The 27,796-nt window shown below is 36.3% G+C and overlaps 1 protein-coding gene across 2 annotated transcripts in view; it reads right to left on the bottom strand.

The window, feature by feature from the left end:
* Positions 1-27,796, bottom strand: part of PDE10A (phosphodiesterase 10A) — a 380,239-nt gene that overhangs the window by 33,953 nt on the left and 318,490 nt on the right. For both annotated transcript variants that reach the window (XM_065057593.1, XM_065057592.1), the window contains exons 6-14: positions 19,736-19,876; positions 17,621-17,776; positions 14,834-14,884; positions 12,812-12,870; positions 10,496-10,547; positions 6,214-6,356; positions 3,936-4,028; positions 3,128-3,314; positions 1,533-1,675 (exon numbers count right to left, since the gene is read on the bottom strand). In XM_065057593.1, the coding sequence (XP_064913665.1) occupies positions 1,533-1,675; positions 3,128-3,314; positions 3,936-4,028; positions 6,214-6,356; positions 10,496-10,547; positions 12,812-12,870; positions 14,834-14,884; positions 17,621-17,776; positions 19,736-19,876 (1,025 nt within the window). The remainder of the gene's footprint in view (positions 1-1,532; positions 1,676-3,127; positions 3,315-3,935; positions 4,029-6,213; positions 6,357-10,495; positions 10,548-12,811; positions 12,871-14,833; positions 14,885-17,620; positions 17,777-19,735; positions 19,877-27,796) is intronic.

Genomic DNA, 27,796 nt, shown 5'->3' on the forward strand with positions numbered 1-27,796 from the left:
AAAACACATTTTAGTGGCTATTAGGAATTAAGCCCAAACTTCAAAAATCAAACATTCAAAACTGCATTTTTATGTTTCATTAGGTGAGGACTTCTCTCCCGATAGCAATATTTAGGCCTAATATTAGGGACCCACTCAGTAGAACTGTTGTCCTTTGATTATTAATTAACCCCTCTCCTTGCACCTGCTGCGTTTCAAGTCTTGTATTTACTTTCCATTGAACCTAGCTAAACACTTGTGTGTCCATGGCATACTGAACAGCACAGCAGGTGCACAAGAGCTGAAGGTAGCTGAATTGCTTGGAAAACAGTTAAATGTATTCAGATTGCTCAAACTAAATGATGTTAATATAATTTAGAATGAAACCTGTCATCTTTGCAAGCAAAAGTAATTTCTGCTGAGGAGGTGGCTTATATAATATCATCTAACAAAGCACAAGAAACTGTATCGCAAAGAATAAGCTTCTATTAGGGTGTAATCCTGGAAGCTGCTAGTACTCTGGCTTTCAAGTAAATCACTTCAGCACGTAATGAACTTTAACTGCAAACATATGCTTGATAGCATACGTTTGCATGCTTTGCTCGCTCACAGCTACAATACTCAGTGTCTTAACAGGAGTGAGCGAGCTCTGGAGATGAGGTTCACAAAGACAACTTAGATTTTGTTACTCAATGTCACAGAGTTTTGATTTTAGGCACCTGGACAGTAAAGTAGAATTTATTGTCCTGGGACAGAAACAGTGATGAAAAAAAGGAGATGAGCCCCAGTGTTAGTATTGCGTGGGAACGGACTGATAAAATACAGAGAGAGGTAGATCTTCATCACACAGTAGTCCCTCAAGAGCTGAAAGTAACTTAATTATTCCAGAGAAGGCCTAAAAGGCTGGATGGGAAGTCCTCCTCCAAATTTAGGCCACAACTCTAGCAGCTGAGATTCATAACTTGGAATTCTTTCCAGAAATTTACAGATCTGTATCCATCTTCCCCTCCTTCAAGAAACACAGATGCACAAAACACGCACATGAAAAACTCAAACCTCAACCCTGGCCCCCCTAAAACCTTAACTAAAAAACACACAATCAAAAAAATCCCAGGAATGACCTGAATTCTAAAATACATATTCTAAAACATATACAAGGGGATGTGATAAAGCATGTGGTCTTAACTACTGATGTAGTTAAGCTCAGCCTCCTCTCTGCCTCTGACCTGTTGGTGACTTGGGACTATCAGAAAGCTAGCTCATATCTACAATCCTTAGATATAAACCAATGCTTCCAGAAACTACTGTAGCTGCTTATGCCTGAGGAAAATGCTACCATTCTGATTAGGTATTATTTTACATTTTTGACAGATACATTTTCATTAAGTATAATTAAGTATGAGAAAGTCAGAGATAAACCCCAACGATCTTGAGGTGGTTCAATAATAAAAGTGTTTCCTACAAAACCCTCTACTACACCTAGGGAAAAAACTCCACATTTTTTCACAGGCTGATACAAGATACAGCTGTCGCTATATGAGAGAAATACTTACAGTTCAATTTCTTTATAAATCTGTGGAGGCAGTGTACAGTGCATGAGGTTTTGCCACTCTTCTGCTGTACAGACACTGTGGTAGGATAGCTTCTCCATCGTTACGCGGTAAATACACTCTGAATGGCGGATTCTGTGGTACATCTGAAAAAGGGAAGTCATTCACTAATGTGAAATTTTTAAAGAAGGAAAAAACATTTCTTTCTTGTATTCAAATGCTTATTCTTAAAATACACAGCTGCAAAAACATTAGTGTTTTTGGCTGCTCAACTTCACATATTAGAAAAGCAACAGATTATATGAAATTTAGTACATCTGGAAAACTGGGCCTCCTATCACATCATTCTGCATCTATTCACTTACGTAAAGATCTAAAGTCCAACTGATTTTTCACTGCATCTGAGCTCTCCCAAGAAAAAGAATCAAAGTTCAGGAATTAGAAACAGAGCTCAGTCCCTTTAAATATGCCAACAGAAAGAAAACTGATAACAAAGCACAATTCATATTTTGCCCCACTGCATGAATTCAGCTACTAATCGGTACAAATAGATGCTGCCTGTGAAGAGTAAAAAGTACATGAGATATTTATCATACCTATATTACTATGCAATAACTGTGAAAAACAACTACAGTTAACTATTGAGAAGTTCAGACAACTATTGCAGACATGACACTGTTTGTAAATAAGTGGGGACACAGCACCACTGGTAAAGATAATTTTTCTGAAGCAGTATGCCTGGGATGGTAACATTCACCATCTAGAAAGAGTGAACCCCCACACAACTGAGTGATTGCATAATCCCAAGTTTCATTTATATGCAGGCCTTACTACTTGTCTTGAGTCATGTGGAACACATTTCAGTAATTGTTAGTGAAATTTGCCGCCCCAGTATATCAACTGCACAATGCTGCTAAAATGGCTTAATGTTAATCACCAGGCTTAAGGGGCATTTTACTGTATATTACCTCCCATGAATATGACTCGCTATTTTTGCATTACATTTTTATCGCATTTATTGCATTTTCATACTTCTATAGTAAAAATCATTACATTGCTTATGCTTCCTACGGGAATAGTAACTTTTGCAATGATAAAGGTTTGGGAACAAAAATAGCTACCCACTCTTATCTAGAAGCATGGATACTTATTAGTGTATAATGCAGCATATAAATGTAGAAATAGATATCTTTGAATAGTAAGCATACAGAATCGAGATAATACATAACATCCCCATCCCTCCGTTAAATTTGTAAAACATACGATCTGCATTTATCAAAGTAAATAAGAATCATATTTCTAACCAAAAAGACAAGACAGACAGGTATCATTCACATGTCAGAGCTTGCTCTCTCAGTTTAACTACATTAAATTGATGTATCCAGAGTACAATTATTTCAGAAAGCATCAAATGAATCTCTGTCATCCTCATAAAATATAATTATTCAACAAAGAATTCAATCATTCCCACTTCCTAGTTAATTCAATGAAGCAGATTTATGAATCACTTTAATAATCTGGAACATCAAAATCCTTAAGTAGGATTCTAAGTCTTCCTATTGTAACCAAGAGCTTACAAAACTGTAAATAAAACTTACATTAGCACAGTGTAAGGCTAAAGCACAAAAGACTGCAAACATTTTAAAGTTGTTCTCATCAGTTTTAGAGAAGGCACTTCCACTTATTTTGTTCACCATCTGCACAACACCTATTACACTTCCTCGGCTCACAATAGGCATGCACAGGATATTTCTGGTTGTGTAGCCTGTGTAGAGGTCTACTTCTCTGAAGAGCCAGAAAAGAGAAAGGAAAAAATGAAAAAAGTTACTATTATTAATTAATATTGATTCTCAGAAATGTTAATGCACAATATACTAAATAGTTTTAAGGCAGATGTAATTAGTACCTGCAAGAAGTTTGCCTCCAAAGTTCTCAAATATTTCCATCTACTGGGTCACATCAGAAAGAACTTTTTAACACTTTAATCTTAATTTGCAAGATAAAGAGTTAATATTTCTTCAAACATACTATCAGATCATTCATAAAATTAACGAATGCATTTGGGTACCTAGGCATGCTATTTGTTAGTGAGCTTCTTCTTCCTCCCCTGAAACCAATCATATTGCAAGGAGGCTAATAAAAGAAAATCAGCAACAACCTACCCAACTGGGCAAAGTTCAGTAACAGGAAAAATGGCTAAATTTTTCTCCATTATATTTGATAAAAATAATTAAAAAAAAAAAGTATCTTTAATATATCTCTGATGGCTAAAGCGTTTAAACAGAGATCTATAGGTTGTCTCCTCATCAGAGGATCACAGTTCCATGAATGCATCCTAATATGAAATTGTAAATTTAAGTAAAAGGTTTGGTGAGTTATCTTCCTATCTCATGAATAACATCCTACCTATTAAAGCGTGGATCTGCATAGGCATCAGGGATGTTAAGAACTTCTCCTGTTCTTGCCACTTGACCAGCTATTCCTTTTTCTATAGAAAATCTGCAGAAAATAAAAATGTGTGTTAGCCGCAGTATGAACTATCTGAGAAAACATTTTTCCAGTGGAGTCTGTTTCGGGCATGGTAATGGATATTTGTTCACAACCAGTGTCATTTTGATGCTTTTAGGAAAAAAAAAAAAAATCTTACAAGACAATAACTGGTAGCAAATCATAAAATATTTAAAAAGCACGTATTAATAGGTACTTTCTCAAAAAAAAAATTGTATAATTACATAGCTTAATACAAAATATGCCATAATATGACCATTTTAGCAACAAAAATTCAAAGTCTTTGATAACCCTGGAAGTTATGCCTAATAAACATGACATTTGTATAGAACCTGAGACTCACGTTTCCCTTTACAAAGCTACCCAATTTATAATTCCTTTTACATATTACTTGTGTCTTTAGACACATCATATGCTATATGGAGCTTGTTTCTTCTGGAGAGCAGATGGATTTGGTAGAATAAACTTTGGAAAAAGACCAGTGGAAATTTCAAAGCTAAACATTAAATTCATTTGTCATGTACACATCAGAATAACTAGCTTGTTTAATCTCATGACATGCCAACAATGCCATGCTACTAACTGCATCCCACAAGAAACTTAGACACAAAAAATATTGTGCAGATGAATTAAAAAATAAAAACAAATCTTAAAGTCTGTCCTGTGAGGGAATAAATATAAATTCTTTGACATAAACCAGTTACGACATACAAGCACAGAAGAATTTGTGAAGAATACTAAGTAGAAAGAATCACATGTGGAATGCTTTCACACCTAAATGTACCCAGGTAGTATCCTGTCCCCACTGAAGTCAGTGAAAAAGCTGACAGGATTTCACCCCGCACACCTGATTTTAAGGTAGTTTCTTCTGCTGCTTCTTATGATATGTACATCACACCAACTTAAATCTCCTTCCCAATGACTGACTCAGTGTCACTTTCTTACGGATATTTAAGTTGTGCTTCTCTTTCAGTATACAGAATCCATGAAATGGCTCACACCCTTGCACTCAGAGTCAACATTTCAATAATTTTCATACAGAAAAGATAGATAATAAGCAAGAAAAAGAATTATCAAGGAGTATCAAAGTGTATGTTAAGCAGGCCACCTTCTTTAATTAACAGCACCTCCTTGCATGTCAGTACATAAATGGCACTGATTTTGACTCCCTCCATTCACATTCCACTCACGCACTGTAGTAAGTGGGAGTAAGTTTTTCTAAAGGAGTCTAAGTGAAGACGTGAATCACATCTCATCCTGGTTCAGAACTTTAAAAGTATAAGGAAGAAATTTAAAAAAAAGATAAAATCTGTCCTGAATATTTTAACAAAATTTTAGAGCAGGATATTTAGTCATACATTTCTTTCTTTTTAAGAAGCTGCAGGGTCAAAACCTTTGTGTCTTTGAAAAATCTCAATTTGTATCTATTAAGGATTAATAATTTTTGAAAAGTGAAAAATGTTATATTTACTTTGTTGATTTGTCTCTTTCATTTTAAAAGTGCATGTGTGTAAAAATGATATACTTGTGACATAAAGCAGAAATACACATCAATTTTAGGTAGAGAATCCTAAGAATTCATTAAAAGTCGATACACATTTTCAAATTCACCACTTTAAGCATACTTCAGAATCACGACTATTCAAAAGTTTGAAAGTACTCTAAATTCACATGAGAAAAAGTAAAATTAAATTACTGGACTTGAATTGTTCAGAACCAACGATGTGTTCATACTAGATTCTACATATGCCTAATCCATCTGTAAGGAGTACAAATTGTGATTTCCTTGCTTTGGATGCGCTTGAATCGCAGAGTTTTAGTTCCTCTTGGGAAACAAAGTCCCATACTGGCAGACTATGGATTAGGTGCACCTTTATCTGCACCTTTACCTACCTCAGAACACCTCTGTTTTATTCCCAACATGATTTCCAAAAGGACCGCCTCCGGAAGACGGCATTTCCAGGAGTGACGTTATAGCTTCAGAGACGTTGTTTCGATGGCACTGCAATGTCATTCCCAGAAGTACTACCTTCTGGAGGCGGGTCCTGGTGGGAATGATATCACAGTATGACAAGTATTGTCAGGGTACCTGCAGATAGGCACAGAGACTGGGTAATAAAAAGCCTGCACATCTGTAGTTATAAGGAAACTGCATTCTTCTGCGAGCTGCTCTTACCTTATTTCTTTGGTCTTCTTGAAGACAGGTTTCCCATCATTTTCTTCTCCGCTGTCAAAAAGGTCTGAATACAGCTCTTTATTTTTGTGGTCAACCTGGAAGAGTGCACACCTATCTGCATTCACCAGGTTTTTTGCATATATCTATAGGGGAAAAAAAAAAAAAAAATAGAGTTAATGATCATGAGATAGGCCTTTACCAGAAAAAATGACTGAAGATAATCTAAGTCTCTAGAAGATAAAAATTTTGAGAAATTATCCAGTACGAAAATCTGTTTGAAGGAACAACCACCCTTACAGCAATCTTTTAGGATACAATTCAAAATGCAAGTGTGTTTTTTATTCAATGGGTGGGGGTTTTTTTGCCCTTTTTTTTTTTTTTTTATTTGTTTTGTTTGGTTGGTTGTGGTTTTTTGGGTTTTTGTGGTGTTTTTGTTGCTTGTTTTTTTTTTTAATTAGAATGTTTTTCTCTTTGAGAAATGTGGGAATATCTTTCAAGGCCTAAATGTGTGCTAAAATAAATAAGGCTTTCCTACTACACTGTTTTTCAAGTACAAGGAATGCTTTTCAAAATGGTATGTTTTCTCACCCTACGTTTAAATATTATGCACCTTAACTTGATTTTGAACAGATAGGATACAGCAAGACCTAAGAAGATGTTTGGCTTTTTATCTTTAACTTCAATGCAAATATATTTGTATTGAATATCCAGCAAATAAAGACATAACAGTGAGGCTAGTGTTTGTTTCTAAAAAAGCTACATGTGCCTGTATTACATAACAATGAACAAACATGGAAGATGAGATACATCATTATGGATTGCCCTATCCAGCCGTACAGGAAGTGTCTGTGCCTTCCTGATGCAAGGGACAGTCCTTGCACAAAAACTGTAACTTAGTTCTATATGAGCTAACCAAAGCCCACAAGGTACTACCCATAGTCAAAAAAGTACCACAGTACAGCAATAGGCTAGCATGGTATCTATCATACTTTGAACTAGCTTAGCAAAACTGTCAGCCAGCACTGATTGTCAGAACAGAATCTTGTCCCAGGAACACTAGAGAAATGTTTCTCAGACATCCAATGGACTTTCTGACAACAAGAGGGAAGAGCGAACCACAGTTCAACGTGGATCGCTGTATTAACTTAAGATGCCATATAGTCAGGTTTCAAGAACGTGCTCTATCTACTTCAGATAAGCATCCTATGTTTCTTCTTGGCTCAGAAAGTAGAGTGCATGGTAGAACATGATCTGAGGTGAATCTTGCTCAACGTTTTAAAATTGTGTATAATACCTACTTAGTCATTCAGCCACAGAAAGAGGCTGACTACATCTTGGTATACAGTGCATGCAGGTGAGGTATCTAAGAATTCTCAAGACTTCCATGTAAATGAATTAACTTCCCCCTCTTACCTCCTGTCTTTCAAAAATAAAATTAAAAAACCCTACTAAAATATTTCATTTCATGTTAATGCAAATAGACAAAAGTTAGACCTTCACAGAAAAAAAACAAAACTTATGAGATGATAAAATCATTAGACATTAGGCTTTAATCTTGTGCCGTATGAGCTGTGTAATGGGACCTTCACAGAAATCATAGAATGTCCTGAGTTGGAAAGAACTCACAAGGTTCATCAAGTCCAACTCCAGTTCCTGCATATGACAACCCCACAGTTCACACCATGTGTCTGAGGGCATTGTCCAGTCTCTTCTTGAACACTGACAGGCTTGGGGCCGCGACACCTCCCTTGGGAGCCTGTTCCAGTGTCCAGCACCCTCTGGGTGAAGAACCTTCTCCTGATGTCCAACCTAAACCTCCCCTGGCACACATTTCTGTCGTTCCCTTGGGCCCTATCATCAGCCATCAGAGAGAAGAGCACCTGCCCCTCCTCCTCCCCTTGCAAGGAAGCTGTAGACCATGACATGGTCTCCTCTCAGTCTCCTCTTCTCCAGGCTGAACAAACCAAGTGACTTCAGCCGTTCCTCATATGGCTTCCTCTCCAAACCCTTCACCAACTTCGTGGACCTCTGCTGGACACTCTTTTTATATCCTTTATATCCTTTTTATAGAGTGGCACCCGGAAGTGCACACAGTACTTCAGGTGAGGCTGCAGCAGTGCAGAGTAGAGCAGGACAATCCACCTAGACCAACTGAAAGAATCTGTGCTGGAAAGATTCTGTTGCTTTCTTCTCCATTTACTCCATCAGAGCAGTAGAAAGTTGGGGAGACTGAAAGCTAAGAGGTACTTTTTAAAAAATATTTCCCATTTAGGGCATTAAGAAGTTTAAAGTTCTCAACTACTCAGACCATTTATTCCTTTCCTCAAAACAGAGTGAATATTAACTGTGCAAAAAAGGACAAGGGGTCCAGCAAATGCTTCTCTACACTTACTCAGAAACTATCAAATTTCTTTATAAAATCAACAGCACAGTGTTGATTTTACACAATTAAACTTTTGTGTTCTAATGCACATGACTCAAGATCTTAACTTGGTCATGACTCATGCTTTTCAAAAGTAACTGCCTAAACACTGCTTAATTGAGAGAAATAGTTAATGGAATAAGAAAGTCTTTCTTCTCTAAAGCCCTAGCTCAAATCAGTAGCTGAAGAGGAACACCAGTACAAAAGGTATGTTTTGCATTGTCAACAGGAAGGCCAGGGTAGGTTGCTTGTAACTACTCAAGCATACTGCTAAGAAAATTTGCAAGACAACTTGAACTTCTGATTCCCCTCCCTGCATCTATACCTCAAATCACCCTTATACCACTAACTTTGCTGAGGGATATTAATGAAAATAAAAATTATTAGAATGCTAAAATCCCTGTACTTTATTTTTATAGAAACAAATCAAACTTAAAGTGCAATCACCAAAGGATGACATAGTGAGGTGAAACTGAGTGTCACTCTTTTCTCACTGGGAGACAAAAATAAGCTACACAACGATAAAATCACACTCCCATAAAATGGCAATAAATGTGCAAAGATGCAATTCAATTAATTGGCCTAAGAAACAGCCAACTGCTTCAGCTTACAAAGGAAGCTGAGTATGAAACATCTACGCAGGTTATAATGCAGAATCATGATGCAGTCAAGTGCTAGAAAAAAACATGAGTGAGTTAGTGGATTTTACTGCCAATTGTGTTTTCCACCAGACCTCTATTCATAGGGAAGAACAGGGAAGAATATCAATATTTGTTATTAATGCCGTATGTTATGTTACACCAGTTCTTTTAAATATTAAGCTATTTTTAAGCAGTTCATTTAAATTGGAAAAGTCAATATTCAGAAATGTGTCCTATGTGCAGAATTCTTGACTGTTTATTAACTAGAATAAGACAAACACTGCAGAATATTTTCCATTATTAATTCAAGTTTCTAAATAAAACCACTGTTATATTGTTTGAATACTAAAAGTATTGTTTTTGAATACTTTAGCTAAGAATATCACTTCAAAGATTAGGGTAAGTATTGGAGTACTCTTGGACCGTAACTTTTTGAATATGCAAACTGAAGCAATACTATCACAGACCTGATTAAGATTTACATTCAGGAAAAAGAACTGCAGTATTTGATGGATATGTTTAAAGCTAAAAACATAATTCATATTTCAAACACTCAAGATGTGCTATGAACAACCAGTCCATTGGTATTTGTAAACACTATTCAGGAAATAATTCTGAATTCAAAAGAGATTCAAAAAATTATAATCCATTTCTCAACTACTTAAATTTATTGATTAAACATAGTCCTAGTTATTTCAGTGGCCTTGGCTTTAGTGGGTTTTATAAAATATTGACTGTCACTCTAGTTATGGGTGTAAATACTTTTGTAAAGCAAAATGGATGTCATTTCTTGCACATCTCATTCAGCAAATGGAACAAATACTAATGTAATGTTTGACCTCTAGTCCTTTCTACAGACAATAACTTCTTCAGAAGTGTTCCACAGCATGTAGCTGCAAATTAATACAACAAGCTAAAATAAAAGGAAATACATAAGCTTTTCTATTACAATATTCAAACCTTCTCTAAAATATAACAGTAGCTCTTTAGTTCAGAGCCAGTCATGTTCCATTACTTATGAAAGCACTGAAATAAAGTTGTTATTGACAATGAAAAATCACACTGACCTTTGCCACTTTATTCCATATAAAGATGTTAATACTGTTTGTATTACGTATCCATTATAAACAGATCATCTATTTCAATGATGTAATGTCTTATTTCAAGAAAAGGTGAAGGAAGGACTCTAATAAACTGAGAAGTGAAAAAGACAACTTACCATTATATGTTCAAGTAGTGAATCTATTGCAACTATATTATCAAAATACGTTCTGCAGAGAAAGAGAAGTCAGTAAATAATGGCATTTAGTGAAACATTTTTCAAATGGCTATCGCAGGCTCTTGTTTTACAACCACTTAATGGTGGAGCCCAAATAGGTGAGGACAAACCTCTGAACCTTGAAAATCACTGACTGGCTTGCTATAGAACAAGGGAATTGAGAAATGGTCCCAGCTCTGTTCATTTAAGCCGTTATTCCACAATTACAGAACTGTAAAATACTCTCTATAATATGCAGAATTTTCTTTGTAGAAAAGGAAAATACTACAAAACGTTCCCTACCATGGATTGAATGGGCCCCTGTTCAGCAATACCAAGAATGTATCAAAATGCTTTGACACCCTTTGCATGCTGAAAATTTAAACAGAAAAGCAAAAAAGCAATCCAGAAGATTAAAAAAAAATTTCTTCCATGCTGACATATATTATCTATATGCTTTTGAAATATCTCATTAGGTTTTTTGCATAGAGGGCTATGCACTTTGAGCTAATGAAAACTACATATTGTAGCTAAATTCGCATCATGCTATCCAACCCTTGGCACTATGTACAAGGCAACAATTTATAAAACTCTTAATGAGTCTTCTTTATCAACCCAGGTGTAGCATGTTGAAGCTGCAGAAAATTACTGATTTGTTCCTTAAAAAAAAAAATCACACACAAAACCAAAAAAAAAGTATCTCCGTTTCACAGCAAAGTCCAAGAGTCCAAGGACAGACAGGAACATTGAAAGATAAAGGTCAAACTTATTAGTAAAAGAAGTCTAAATCTTCCACATGCCAAGTCTTAATAACTCTTGGATTACAATGTTCCCAGCAGACAGAAAGGCATTGTCCCATGGCCTTGAACATATATACAGTTCAATATAATATGTTAGCCTTACATTGTCAGGGACTTGAAGAGGTGGAGCACTGCATAGGATGCCCTTTGTAAAATGTTACAGACCATGTCCCAGTGACATTGCACACTAACAATTTCCTTGCTGAATAGGAAATGCTCTTTCCACGTAAGAGAAGGTACAGACCATTTCTAAGAGCAAATTAATTCTTTTCTTGCTAGTGTAAGTCTTCATCTACATGAAGTTCATAAAGTTGTTATTAAATGATAACCCATTTTTGTGGCTCAAATCATAAGGTTTCTTTTTTATGAAAACTTAATTCTAGTAATTGATAATGCTGTCTGAGGTATTTTCTCACAGAAATACGTATTATACATTTGCAGTATTTATTGTAATTTTAATCTTAACATTTTAAAAATAATTACAAAGTTTTTTAAAACAATCTCAGTATTATGTAGCATGAGTAAATTGCCAGCCCATAAGTTTGGGTATATTAAATGAGCTCAGTACAGATGTTAGCCACACAAAAGCACTCTGGAAAGGAAAATAATGGTGTTTGTAACAGCAAAAATCCAAAACATCTAATTTTTACACAGTACCATCAGCCCTTTGTGATGCACTCAGAAATTCTTCAACCAACTTGTTTGATAAAACACTGTTAAGCATCTTAGACTGCAATTTACCAAAAGTACTATTTTGTTTTGCCTTTTAACTTATTGGCTCTCTCTACAATTTAAAGATGCTAGTAGCAGGAAAAAAGAAAAAAGGATGAAGGAAGAGCAGATCACCTAAAACACTAAACTGACTTTGAAAGTCTAAGCTCAAGCTTTCATACTTTTAATGTCTTTTCAATTTAATATTGCATTTGTTGTGATAAGAAATTAAAAGAAAATGTGCTATATGCAGTTACAGCCTCCAGAAAATGTGGGAGAAAAAGAACTGTGTGGCAGCCCTGATTCTTCAAGGATGTATCTCTGAAAAGCCTATACTTATGCATGCATATTGTATGTTCGCACTCATGTCATAAAAAGGGCAGAGATGGGAAGCTGAACCTAGCTAACTTGTCATAAAGTCCTTTCAAACCTTCTAAAATTGGCCGTGAAAAGACATATCAAGCCTATTTGTCACATCTCAAAACAGGGTCACACAACTCTGACAGGAAAGTGGAAAAACAGGCAAAAAGCTCATGCAAAAGAAGACAAGAGGAAATAAATTCTGTAAGGTATAATCATATGGCCCATTTTCTTCTGCATAATCACCAAAAATAACGTTTAGCAGGTACACATCATGCCACTCACATCATTAGTTCTTGTCCCTGTTCTGAAGATTGCCCACCCTCCAAGGTGTGCCTTCACACCTGTTAGTGAGCTACAGGGTGGAACAGGTGAATTGAAAGATCACAGTGCAAATCAGACTTACTTTGATACATCAAGCAAGAAGTCGTTCAGTTCAGTCTGCTTGGCAAGGCCCCGGCACACCTGGAAGCACAGATCATGTTATCATTTGCTCCAAGAGAACGCTGAAGTCAGAGGGAAACCGAGGTCATACAGTTGACCCATTTAACGAATATGAAAATACACCACTGCTAGTATATATATGTTACAGGACTGTATAAAATGAAAAGCTGGATTTGTGTACTGGGCTGCAATCTCAGCCAGCTGCTGAGTTAAAACTGTCAAACACAAGTAACACCTTTCTTAAGACTCTCCAAAAGATACTGGTTGTTACATTTGTTCACGCCGCCTCAAAGGCTGCCACTGAATGTGGTTATGGAATCAGCTCAACTACATTTCCCTATCCAGACCCTCGTCTCTTCTCAGAATATTGCTGAATATTTTTGTTTCCTTTTTTCCTCACCATACTCTTTTACCACTTCTTTTCCAGTTTGCAAAGCAGCATGTAGGCACAACTGAAGACTTGACATCAGGCAAGCTTTAGCTAAGTAGCAGATGATACATGTTTATCTTTGGGAGAAATCAGCATGAACATGAAAAACAGTATGCACACTGTATTTCAGAAGCAAAGTGTTAGATGAAGCAAAGTTTTGAACTATATTTTTACTTCACGTAATTGCAAACTCTGTATCTAAGGTACAATTGTACACCTGTATACTACTACAGGAAGCACTGAGGTCAAAAAAAGAAAAAAAGCCTCTACTGTTGGCACCTTTTAACAATAAAATACTACTCCAAACTAGTAATTTCTTTCATCTGCGCAATGCAGATATAAATAAATACGCAAAATATTACAAACTATATCTACAAGGCTTTCTCTTGCATATAATTAGGTAACTAGGTACAACTTCTTGATACACACTACTTCCTAAAGCCCAGCTGTGAGCCTGGTAGGTACAGCCCAACGTCAGATCAAAACTCTTGCATTCTTCTCATGCAAAAACTTGGGAAGGGCAAGCCTTCTGCTTAGGAGGAGAGAAATTAAAATGACCAATGGACTAAACTTTCCTGGTTTGTTTTGCAGGTGTGAAAGGTTTCTCAGTTAAAGAGGGAGTCGTTGCCAGACGAAGATAAAACATCATGCAGTTGCAATTCTACTGGCACACAATAGTGTACATCTGCTAATTCTGCCTAAATGTGCTTGACTAAAGGATGATCCCAAAGAAAGTCAATGACTTCCAGCACCAAGGTGGTAAATGGTAGAGTCTAGAAAAGAAAAGTGGGAAGCTTTGTGCAAGTCTTCTGCCACTTGTATGAAAGACACCTTAAAAATTACTTCTTGTGAGTTGAGAGAAGACCCTATTTTAGCATCTTCTGTGAGCTGATAGAATATGTTTAGTTTCTGTGTTACTGTCTTCTAGTAGCTGAAGTAACAAAACCTATTACCAAAGCTGCTGGAGTTTGCTAGAGCAGCTTTCACTGTGTGGAGCTTAATTAGGCACCTGACCAGGGATGGCACCAAGTATCTTTAGTGGGAGTAGGTACAGGACCACAAAGCAGCTAGCAAGGATGGCTTAAAGTAGTCTTAGCAGGCAACACCTAATAATCTCAAGCTGAACACCAAAGCAGGAGGAAAGCAACCAGTTGGCCTAGCAGTTGCTTTCTTACAAGAAAAATAAAAGAAAAAACAAAACAAAACAAAAAAACACCACCACTCACAAAAAAAACCCCAAACACACAAAAAATCCAGTATCACAAGCAAACAAAACCCAAACAAAACTGCAAATTGTTATCATTCTGCTTTAACAATTATTTATCTACTTTGTTAGAGCTTCTCTTCCCTTTAGTAAAAATACTGTTTGTTATTTGATCCACGGTTGCAAGTCGAGGAAAACTAGCTCAATGAACCTGAAAAATGTTAACATTTTTCCCAGGTTCAGGGAAGGGGCTTGAATCAAAGTTTTAGTAGTGATTTGATCATAATCTATGTTCCTACTCATCAAGTCCTAGTAGAAGAGTTATGCAATGAAAAACCACCCACACTTACTTGTACTTGATGTATTGCTACTGAAGCCCATGCAAGATTTGCTGTTGCAACCTGAAACAAAAGAGAAGAATCTAACTGAAGAAACCTTGAAAAACATCAGTTACATGCTCTTTTTCTCTATCCAGATGTGAAGTAAATTAACCAAGCTGTTTTAGATTGGCAGGCAGTAACGATTTGTAGGTAGACAGTTACTTTGTGAAAGTCTCAGTGTTTCAATTTTATTAAGGCACATTCAGTCACAAAAGAATCATTTTTTGCATCAAAAAAAGGCTTACCAATTGTCTTCAGAAGCAGTATTTGGAACCCATCATCTTAGAAATACAACATTAAAACAAACATCTCCTGAGCCGAGGGCTCTAAAAATTACATTATAGATATTGTTGAAAGGTATCTGCCATAGAAATAAAATATCGCATAACAGCTTTCTGGGGCTGTATCTCTTCAGTCACAGCTATTTCCAGCTGTAAACAGGCACTGTTTCTTTCACTGCCCCTTTGGTGGCAGAAGAACCAGACCTGATCCCTCAGCTCAAGACTAGTGTTTTAAGTATGACAGTTTCCAGGCAACATTTCAAACAAATGTCATGTAAACTGCAGTTAACTAAGATGTGCTACCCTGCATAATCTCCTGTCCTTGAAACACAGGAGCTTTGTAAGAACACAGAGGACAGAAGTACAAGAGGTCTGCTGCTGCATGCCCTCCTAAGGTATTTTTTTAATTTTATTTTTTTTTAAACGGAACAAATTGTACACATTTTATGAAAACTGTTAATGGTATCCAAAGGCTTTCTGAAATCTGAAAATGAAAAGAATGCTTTAGAGCACTCAAAAAGTGACCTTAAAATACTTTTAATTTACTAATAAAATACTTATGTTTAGCAGCCACTCTTTTCGAACCAGAACATTCATGAACTTCAGTTACAGAAGGTATTTCATATAACACAAAAGATTCATATTTGCACAGTATAATGTATGTCTGAGACCTATCTGAATTTTAGATTGATTAATGTAATAGGATAATTATAAAAAATAAATGTGTTACGTGTAAGCAGCAGAATTAACGAAGCCTGGTTTTGTATGAATGCCAGTTCTTTGTTCTGTGAGCACCACCATACTAATCCAGTCTCCTACCATGACCTCTGCTTGCTGCTGAAAAAATACCAGTTGTGACAGTGAGGCTGAAGTGATGTGACTGCCCAGCTAATATACATATACGAGCACCACATGTATGCTAGGCTAACCAGGTTACTGATAAACAGAATATACAATTGACAAATATTGGTGGGGTTTTATTTCCTTGAGAGGGCTAGTTTTAATATCTCTTGATTGCACATTTTCTGTTCTTTTCACAATAAAAATTCCAGTTCAGTACAGCCAAACTGCTCCATGGTGCATCTTATACCACTATCCAGACAACAGAGCTGGCTAGAACTCATGCCATTTTGTCCTAACCCCTGTGTTCAGGTTCCCTTCCCTGGGAAAGGGCAGAGACAGAAACAAATGGTACATTCATCTTAATGCAAGAGCCATCCTAATTTCTAGATTGGACAAAACAATGATCCTCACCCAGATGTGACAGCTAAGATGCACTTCTAACACCTTTAATACAGCGACAGCCTTTGAGACATCTGCTCCATGTTAAAACTTGTTTGTACGTGGCTAACAACTCATAACTTTGTATTGACAAATGGACATGCATGGACAACATAACTACACAGGCCTTATACAAACGCTTTAAACCATGCAGTATAGATAACAGTCACGGAAATACGAAGATGGTTATGAATGGAAATATCTGGATTGGGAAGCATCAGAAGTAAAAGTAGAGAAGAGCTTTATGAATGGCACCTAGATTAGCCAGTCATCCAGGTACCAGCACATCTACACACAGTTTCCAAGAACATCTAAGGACAGTGAGTAAATCTTGATGACTCACAGAGAAGGGACAGGCTAGAGAGACAAAAGATGTCAGCTCCTAGAGGCTAAAGAAAAGGCTGACCCAAAACCAGCACATGGTTTTCAACCTAGGAAAGAAACCAGGAGACATAAGGACTCAACAGCCGGCATCCCTTGTCTTCCATGTCATTGCAAGGCATCCTGGAGAGACTACTTCGATATCTGTACCTCTGTGCACAACTCTTGGAAATATCACCTGGACACACATATCTTGGTGCCTGAGAGTGTGTGGAGGTACAAATGCGGATGCAAACACATGAAATCTCTGCTCTTCACTTTTAAAATAGAATCACTTTTCCCTCCTACGAGACCTAGCATTCAGACTTGATGTACAGTTGCTACAATGTCGCAAAACCATGCTTAACAATAGGGCTCATTCACTAAGAAGCCACATCAAAAAAGGTGAAAAATTAAAAAAAAAAAAAACCAGTCTTTCCATACTGAAATAAAACCTTACTTGAAAGTTAAAATTGAGACTCAGGATAACTTGGGAGTGTTCTTTTTATACAAAGTGATTTCGGTTTTTGACATTCGATTTACACTTATCTTTCATTCACCTGCTCTGCATTAACTTCTTGAACAACTCTAGAGCGAGTTTATAATCAACAGAGAAATCTTAAACCTGCTTTTCCATAAAAGAACATAAGGCAAAATGCTTGAGGTGTCCCTGTACTTGTATATGTATATGTGAATGAGTAATATTTGATGAGAACAAAAAAATCAAGTACAAACAAGGTTAGAAACACATGAGAAGAGTGAGAGAATAAAGTTGGGGAGGGGCTGAAGCGGTGACCTTTGTGGGGAAGTGGGGAGAGGCTGGCTGTGAGCTCACCTCTTGGTGACTAAGACGGAAGGCTTCTTTGCCCCAGTGACGGTAAAGCTCCAGGATACCAATCAGATCACCAATTGCAGTGACAATTGGCAAACACAGAACAGATTTGATACGAGTCCCTGATTCCAGTCCAGTACCTTTGGGAAATCGTTCATCCTATAAAATGTAAACATAAACTGATAAAATGTAAATATCATAACATTAACATGAAAGACACTCTGACATTTTCCTCCCTCTCCCAGCTGATCAAATCTGCAGGAAAATTATAACACTCATAAACCCCATACCTCTTAGTATAATTTCCACACAGTATTAAGGCATGTACTAAAAAAATTCAATAAAAGTCTAAGCATTAATTTACATGTAGAGATAACCTTATTGATGTAAAGTCGGAATCAGCTTTTATATTAGACCAAACTTTGGGTTAATTTTGATCATACTTTTTCCTCTAATCTTACACGCAGCAAAAACAGCACTTAATTGCTAATGCCAGTCCAGATTAAGTAAAAACCCAACTAAACAACACTACTCCACCACCCCCTCCCCCCAAAAAATACCCCAAAGCATTTGTAATTATGAAGTGGACTGCTCAGATTTCAGTGTTACCAAGCGGGAGAGTAAGAATCTTTCTGTTTCCCTTGCTTATGCATCCTTAATAAGCTGGTTCAAAAGTTACAGGAACGAATATGAAAATAACCTACCAGCTGCTATAACAGACCCAAATTCTTAAATTTTTATCTATATAGGGAATGTCCAAGGCTTTATAGCTTCAGTTCCCCATGTATGAAAATTCACAAAGACCTGAGACACCACCAGGGTGTTACAGCTAGCAAGGCAGTAACTAGCCTATGTCAAGTGAGAGACCCATTCTGTCACACGTCAATCCTTTAATACTTGATTCCTGCCAGATGTTCCCTGCCGGCTGTGATTAGGCACGACAGACACTCCTTCAAGGCTGATCAAAATCTCTCCTTTCTCAAAGAAAACAGCAAGTAACCTCTACCTTAATTACTAAGATGACAATCAATTTGAATGGCTGGGAACAAATGACAGACAAAAAGAGAGTGGGAGGCACTTTGCAACAGGAGCCTCCTGATTTCACTTTTTAATTCTGCCCTCAAAAGAAAAAAAGTAAGGCCCAGCAAGTGCTTCCTTTCACTGCTGAGACTCTCCTAAAATCCCTGGAAGGCAAACCATGTCACCAAAATCCAGCTCCCTGTTCATTCAATAATTTGCTGATACTGTAAACCAACAAAAAAGTCCAAAACTCTTCCGCACTAACTCTCCCTGTTTTTATTATGAATGTAAAATCAAAACATACAACCCTCATATACAAAGATATCATGATCTTGATTGGAAATTACCAGTGACAATTTAATCCCTACATGTGACTGAAAAAAACTAACAACATATACAATCTTTATAGATTATGTATAGAATCTTACGTAACAATGTAACTGATTGTAACTACACAGAAAGTGATTTCTGCCTTATGTTTTTGAGTTTTTTTTAAGTCTACCCACGTTAGGCATTTAGCAATTCGTTTATAGCCTGTGTTTGCCCAAGAAAGGTCATGCATTTCCTAACAAATATTTTTTTAAAAATAGAGACAGCAATGTCCAATTTTAGCCACAGTATCTAAAGATTGTTATTCTGGACAGAGCTCAAAAGAACAGAAAACACTGAAAAGAGAATTTAAACTTCCCTGATGCTCTCATAACCAGCTGATCATAAAGCGTTCTCATAAAGTACAGTTTAAATGCTAGTCTGATACAATTGCGTAGATGCAACTCCAGAATGAAGTTTTTTAAAAAAATAAAAAGTACAGACATGCAGAGTGCCAAGAATTATAAGAATATCACCTTAGGGTTTTCTGAATCCTTTCATGGACAAAGGCCTGTATTTTGATATCGGTTACATTAGTGTGCCTTTGATGTAGGTCTACTGATGTTGTAAGTATTCTAGCTTTACACTAATGTACGCAGAGATCAAAGTCCTGGCTAATAACCCAAATTCTGACTGACATTCTTGTCAGCTCAATATACATTTCAGCATCAAAATTCTCATTCTAAGAACATGCTGTAAGCATCTCATTAAAAAGAGAAAGCTTTTTACCCCCAGAATATCTTCTACTAACACCGTTTTTCTGGATCTGGCTACATAAGCAGATACTGTAGTGCCATGTGCGATGGGCCCTGCAGGAATGAGCCGCGGTTGTCCTTCTTTAGCTCCTGGTGGTGTAAATACACACAGACTCTAGTTAGAAGGAAGAAAAAAAAAAGAAAGGAATTAGAAAGTGTGATTACTTTTACAGAGCTGCTCTGCTACCTATGGAATGCAAAGGCTTGAATAAAGTAGATAATATAGAGAAACACAGCTTTCGTGCTTTTGTCAGTGAAAAGTAGTTGGATAAACTCCACTTAACTGATTTGAAATCTTAGGAAACCCACATCTAAAGTCACCATTCAGAAAGTGGATAACTCTTCTGCTGATTTTTTTTTTTTTTCTAGGACGCACTTTCTAATTTCAATTAAAAAATGCTCAAAAAGCAGACATAATCTTTTAATTTCTTGTTTATCTCATCCCAAGGAATGCTAATTTAAAAATTATCCTAACACTATATTTCCAGAAATGCAAGTGACTGCATTTGTCCCCTGTAGAAGAAGAAACATCTGTCTTACTTGCTGCCTAAAACTCTGATTTTTTCAAAGTCAAGCATGACAACATTAACTTCATGAAACTCATCCAGAAACACCTGATAATTGTTCTATAACAAAAATATTAAACAGGTTAATGCCACTGGAATGAATGGGCTTGCAAATATAATATTACAAAATGAAAATTAAACACAAATATAATGAGCCTGAAACCACAAACCCTTCTATATATCAAATACAAAATTTCCTCCATTTGCGAGTAAAAAATAAACTTTATGGAACAGTAGAGTGCTGGAAAACAATGTCCTTATCGCAGTCTCTTTAAAATTTTCCTTACTTTTCCCTTCAGATAACTTGAAAAGAAGCAGTCTGTCAGCAACAACCGATTTTAAAGTCACGAAACCACAAAAAACTGTGTTTCCAATACAATCAGCAGACAGTTCATTTTACAAGCAAATAGTTTCATCTGTTTCATTTTTCTACCTTTGTTTCATTACGTTTATCAACTTGTGTCTCCTAACACTACAGAATCAGACTCTCAAAATTCTAAAGCATTTATTACCGTCACACCCTAGTCAGCATAGCAGAGCTACTACTATTTAAACAAAGGAAATTTAGGTACATGATGAATAGACGACATGGCAAAGGTTACACAGTGTTAGAACAGCAGGGATCAAATCTCTGTTTCCAAGACCTCTGCTTAATGTCTAATCTCTTGAGCTATACCTCCTTACACATTCGCAATATTAACAGAATCAAAGCACCACCTCAGAAGACCCACCTTCTGCTAGCAAATTGTGTTTTCTTATTTACTATAATCAGTGATCCAGTTTATTTCACTGACAAATACGTAAAAGCAGGAGTATATATAGGTAGTTCTACTGCTAAATAACTCTATGATTTTAAATTATGAACTTGAAACATAAAAACTAGAGATGAAATATTTTAAGCAAAGATCCTTTCTAGGAATAGATTTATTTTTTTTCTAATTTACCTATATAGTGACACAGATAGATGGTAGTGCCACAACACAATGTTCCTGGTAAGAACAGCCCTGTGTTGTACCAGTCCTTTGTATTGGTTTTGCTTTCATTAGGACTGTTACAAGGGTCAGTCATCCAGAATTTGACAGCATTGATGGTTATGATAATTAATATTAGTTACATCTAATCTGTCTCCTAAATTCATAAAGGCTTCTGTAATAGTAGGCAAAAGCAGGTGCACAGGTACTCTAGATTCCAGTAGCTCAGAACACAGCATTGCCTTGAAAGACTGAACAACGATCTTTTAGTTTGTTCAAATAAGATTTCAGCTTAGGTTTAGCAGTAAGCAAAGAGCCTTATACTGGAATTCTTATTATTTAAATATTATGCCATTATATGCATAATTAATTCCCTTACCAAAAAGAAAAAAAAAAGGTCTAAAAAAAACCCCTCAAAACTATGAGCCTGGCTCATTAAAGAAATTAAGAGAAATACAGGCAACTATGAAATCAATGGCATTTCTCTTATTTCACTCTGCTAGACCTCTGAGGTCACTGTCACTATAGCACCTGAGTACCTCACAATCTCTTACTGTGCATGATTACAGCTCCCCTGTATGCTGGGGGGTGATGCCGTTCTCATTTTATACATAGAAAATACAATAAAAATTTTGTATTGATACACTTATTTTAGCTGAGACTCCAGTTACTATTTGAGTACATTCACAGCTCACCACATAACGATTGCCTTGCACCATGTCTTGGTGCCAGAGCAAATGGATCACAAGACAAAGAAAACTCAAGTGTGAAAGAAACGAGACAGACTTCAGAGATCGATAGTTACCAATTTGGGCCCTGTGATATCAGGTAAATTACTCAATAGGAGCCGTTTTCTAGCATTGAATATTAAAGGTACAATTTGCATGTGAAAATTAATCATCTACTGTCAGCTGTAGAAAAAGAAGTGATGATATGAGATGTATTCCGAATTAATTTTTCTTTATTCTGCAAACATGTGAGGCACATCCTAAAACATACTGAACAATTGCCAAAAGAACACACTGAAATGTTCAGAAACAGAAGATGAAGGAGATGCACCACAATGCACGGTATGCAGGCAGGTACTCCTGCAGCGATGAAAGTACCTTATCTGTAATGGACTAACAGTGTTGTGGAAGAGGAAAGTTGGACTTTATACTGAGACATCAGCAGTCCAATGGTTAGGGTGTTTAATGAGTTCAAGAGAAAACCACTCCAGATTCTGACAAACGCAGTAACTGAGTATTTGTCTTGGTCATGGGCAGAAAGTCAGGCAGTCTCAAAAAGTTCAGCAAGACAAGGAAGGGTTTTCCATCCAGTTATTCATTTGCTAATATTGTGATACAGATGAGAATTAAACTACCTTAAAAGAGAAAATAGAGTTGCCACATAGTATTTTAGCTCTGACAAGTCATTTCAGCATATTTATTTCATACATCTTGTGCAGTCAGAAGGAAAGATACTTCTTCCATGGAGTAGTTCTACTTAACATGCACGGTATTTGCCTCATTTTGACGCCTTGCATTGTGGTACCAGTGCACGAAATCTTGAAATTTTACATTTTTTTTCAACCCCAAACCTCAACCTTATTCTTCAAACCCATTTACACTCACAGCTTCTTTAAAGAGTGGCCTTTAGCAGTGAAAGACACTGGGAAAGCCAGAAATGTTTATTTTCCATACTAAATTACAAAAATGTGCTACAAAAAAGCAACACACAAAAAACTCAAACAACAAAATCCATTAAATCAGCACATTAGACCTGCCAGAACAAAACTGTTCAATTTATCAGAAGAAAAAACTCCATTTATTCTTACTTTCTCATAATCTAATCAAATAAAGATACATATAACTCTTAAATGAAAACTTAGTTTCACAGTTACTTGCCTTCATAAGGTTCAGTCTCATAATTTTACATGCACTTAAATAGAATGAAAAAGAACACTTTACATAACAGATCCAAGAAAAAAGTATTCTAATAAAACTAAAGAAACAACAGTTCATGAGTTATTTAAATCTATGTTCTGATTTTTTTTTTTTTTTTTTTTTTTTATTCAAAGAAGCTAGGAAAAGTTTTAGGATATAAAATACATAGAAATACTGAAATACATATCTTTACAAATGTTTGACCTGCTACACTACACAGTTATTGGAAAAAAAGTACTAATGCAGCAGGAACAGTAACACTACAACATTTTCAATACTGAAAAGGTGTTTCATATTGCAGAGTGTTGTAAAATACCAGAGATGAAACATAACGGTTAAGGTCTGAATTACATAGTTGAAGTAGTGGAATGAGTCAAATTAAATTAACAGGACACTGGAGACCAAAGCTGATCTCCAAAGATTAACATTTTTATTCACATCATTTTTCTTAAGACCTATTTGTTTTTTTATGCCAAGATAGCAACGTGTGACACTTAGCAAAGTAACTGTTATTTAAAATACATATATAAAATGTGCTGTTGCACATTGGTCTTCTGAGTCACGCCTATAATGAAATCAAAAACAATTTCTCTTCTCAGGAACAGCTTCTCGAAGCAGAATACAAGAAAGAAAGACAAAACGAAAAGGCTGCTTTCACCAGAAAATAAAGAACTCACTGCTTCCACACATACATATTCTTCCATAGAAAAGGCATCCACTGGATCTGCGGTGGGCAAAACCAACACCATGAAGTGCTGCCAGCAAAAGTCGCTTTCACCAGCACCGTCTCTCCTGTGACCTCATGTAACAAGCAGTTTAGCTGGTAAACCCCCCTGCTGCTACCACCATAAAGCACGGCTGTGAACAGGCAGCCCTACACTGGGAAAAGTTTGTGGACATCTTTTACTTTCAGTGTTAAAAAGACTTTCGCAGGAACAATCCTCTCCTGCTTCTGATGGGAAACTACAAACCCCACTACTAAGCAGTCAGTGATTAAAAAACGCTTGAAATTACCCAGCAGGTTCTAAATTTGCCACTATTTCTCCTGACCCTGTAGAGGTAGAAAAGTATGACTGTGCAAGGACAGACCTCCACCCAGACCTCAAACAACAACCCTTGACCTCTAAGGCCACGTAACAATTGATAGTCTTACGCTGATCAAGCAGCACTATTAAAAAGAAAGGAAAATTTTCTCATGACCATATATAAGCTGCAATTACCCCATAAGCTTCTCTAATACCATTCCGCTTCGACTTTTTACAGACACCTAATAAAGTTTCATGATTGTTGATACATTCCATATAAGGTCAATTTAAATCTGAATGAGTTTATACATTTATCACCAAAAAAAGGATGTGGAAATGTCTTGAGTGTTTTTGGAGTTCTGTTAACAAAGCTTTTAAATCTTAGAAGCCATCAATGGCAAGGTCAGTCAAACATAATGCAGTAAGAACAAAAAAGCTGTGCCCTAGTCTGCTATAGCACGCTACTGAAATAATCTCTGAGGCATCCCACAGGCATTTCCTTTAGGGGAAACTCTTTAATTACCACTGTCCAAAACCACCAGGTTTTTCACGTAAGTCATCCAACTCACATTGCCTTTTGTGTAAGAAAATATTTGTAAAATAAAAAGTACTGTAGTAATAATAAAATTTGGGGCTCACCTACTCTCTTCTAACTACGAATGACTCCAGCACTCTTTTAACTTGCAAATACACATTCAAATCATGCTTCACCAGCTCAAAGGCTAATTAGAAATGTTACTATGCAGACATCAGATATATTGTATGCAGCTTCACAAATAAATGAAGAAATTGACAGCTTAGGCCCTTTCAAATTACTTTCATTTCTTTAGTGAGTTTGAATATTTTACTTCAAAAATGGACTGAAAGTTTCCATTTCTGTTAGTGATACTGAACTGTGATTAATAATCAAAATAAGGAACCACTGGACTTTCAACCACCACTTAAAGAATATATAGAGTCAATTAAAAAAGTAATATGAGAAAATAAAGTCCTATAATTACCCAAATACTATACAGACAACTCACAGTGCAGGCAGGATACCTGCGCACTCCTCACAGTATTTTTTGCTGCTATAAGCACTTGGCAGTGAGACTGTAAGTCATTATCAGATAAACACAGAGCTCTTTACTGACAGTGCAATGTCACTGTGTCTCTCCTAGCAAAAGGTAAGTAATAAAAGATATCTAGTGCAGACAGAGCTTTAGATATCCCTACCACTGACACGGGAGATGGCAACCAAGACAGGACAGTCACTCTGAGTTTGATAAACTATCAAAGAGCAAACATTGGCTTGAAGAGTAAATACTTTGGAAGGTTCCAGGTTCACGCATTCTGGCAGCCCACGGCATCCTGCAGTTCCCTATTTTGATCTGTTTTCTCTCCTTCCAGACACAGATAGAATCCCCTTACCTACAGTAAATTCAACTACCTTATTACCAATCTTTTTCCAACAAATTCCATATCATGATGGACCTCTTTCTTTCAATGTAGTTAGGCAAGAGAAAACTAGAGTCTGACAGCAGAAACCTCCTATACTTTGTTGGAACTTCAGAGCACACAAGGTGCCTTCTTTCATGCCTTCTGTGACAGGTTGTTCCAGCTGGGCCCAAAATCTTCAAAAATTATTCCTTACCTCCTAGTTTAATCTCTTCATTAACCGTCATAAAGTCTCCAACTAAAAAAAAACTTCTAGTAACCTGGACTGATGTTATAGTGGGGCTTGGAATCCACTGCCTTATAATGACCACAGAGAACAAGAGATGCTTAAAAAAAAAAAAAAAAAAAAAAAAAAAAAAAAAAAAAAAAAAAATTGAAACAAAACAAAGTCCAAAAGAAATGAAAACCATAAAAATGGTTCAACCACTGATGAACACAGACAGACAAAACAAAATTCACTTCTACATATTTCATAGGCACTTTAGGTATAAAGTTACATATTGTAGTCTCTAATGTGTTCTTAAAATGCTAACAGATTAACAAGTCTTCCAGTCTACAGGAATGCAGAATGATGTACACCATAATCAGTGCTTGAGGGATAACATTGTGACAGCATTCTCAATTCACAGCTAAATACAGCAAATGTGGCTTTCAGATACATGACAAAACTAGTATATATGCAATAAGCCATAATATCATGGCTTTAGGTGCTCTTTTCTTGGTGCCATTCACACAGTCTGTTGAAATTATGAAGTAATTTATGTTGAACCCTTTTTACTGTGGCTGAAAAAAACCCTCATTACCCCTCAATTGTAACAGCTAAGAGCATGTGCATGAAGAATTACTGATGTTCATCTTGTCGTGCTGTCATACCTTGGCCCCACAGCTGGTTTTTCTAGTGAAAATCTAATGCTTGACAGAGGAAGCAGATTAAAATCCCAGCAAAATAAAAGATGAGGAGCAGCAGCTGAAGTTTCATAACACAATACCATCATCACCTCCTGACAGATATTCTTACAGTGATGAGAAAGTACCTACAGTTTTTAGATGCTTTCAGTCTGTGGTTCTTCTGATGAAGACATTAACTACAGGTGTAATCAATGGTATTTTTCTAGTGGCTGTTGGTGTGTAGCCTGTGGGAATCTGGCAAAACACCAAGTCCCAACCCACAAAGGCCATAAACCATTCAACTCACTAAAGTTTGCCAGGGCTGGATTTGACCGGCAAACATGTATTGCTCACCATTTCAGAAACTGCTCAGTCGTTTCTTCTTTTTTTCATAATACTCTTCATAACTAAGCAAACAACAATCAGACTGATTTTTTTTCTAAAATTTATTTGCAGAATAGATGTCAGAATGAGGGTTAAAGTACACATGAGATGAGCATTCACATAACAAACTGTTTTGGTGGTAAGGGTGACTGGATCTTGATCTAGTTTCTTCCACAGCAAATTTTGCTGATAAAACTGACCCTAAATACTCTTAATGGAAAATAATTTAATATTCAACTGAAATTAAATGAAAGCATTAATACTAAAGCACTGCTATTCGACTTGACTCTTGGAAAAAACAAAACAAAACAAAAAACACATTGAAGAAAAATGGGGATTAACCAAGTTGATATTAAGTAAGCTTAATGGTTTTTACTGCTCACACATTTTTCTGTTCAGTAACAGTAACAGATTTTTACTCTTGGTAAAGGATGTAACAACCTATATGTATGACCACACAGCCTAACAATAAAGTTAGATAGGTATAAAGGCTGTGACCTAAGTCTAGTTTTTTACAGGAATAAAATTCATCACAATAAGTAAACATGACCAAGAAAACCAACCAAACAGAACTAATTTGGAAAGTATGCACAGGCAAAAGCCTTGGATTTGTCAACAGGTTAAGCTGAAGTAGTAGCTTAATACTACCATGCTAAAATATTAAAAAGCTATACGAAATTTTGTTCTGTGTTTAAACACAAGTGCAGCAATCCTACTACGTGAAACACAATGGGGTAAAAGAAGAAAAATACAAAAAAAAACCCCAAACAAACAAACAAACACCACCAAAAAAAAAAAAGAAAAAAAACAAACAAACAAAACACGAACCAAAACAAACC

The sequence above is a fragment of the Columba livia genome, chromosome 3, assembly GCF_036013475.1.
Source record: "Columba livia isolate bColLiv1 breed racing homer chromosome 3, bColLiv1.pat.W.v2, whole genome shotgun sequence".
NCBI lineage: Eukaryota > Metazoa > Chordata > Aves > Columbiformes > Columbidae > Columba > Columba livia.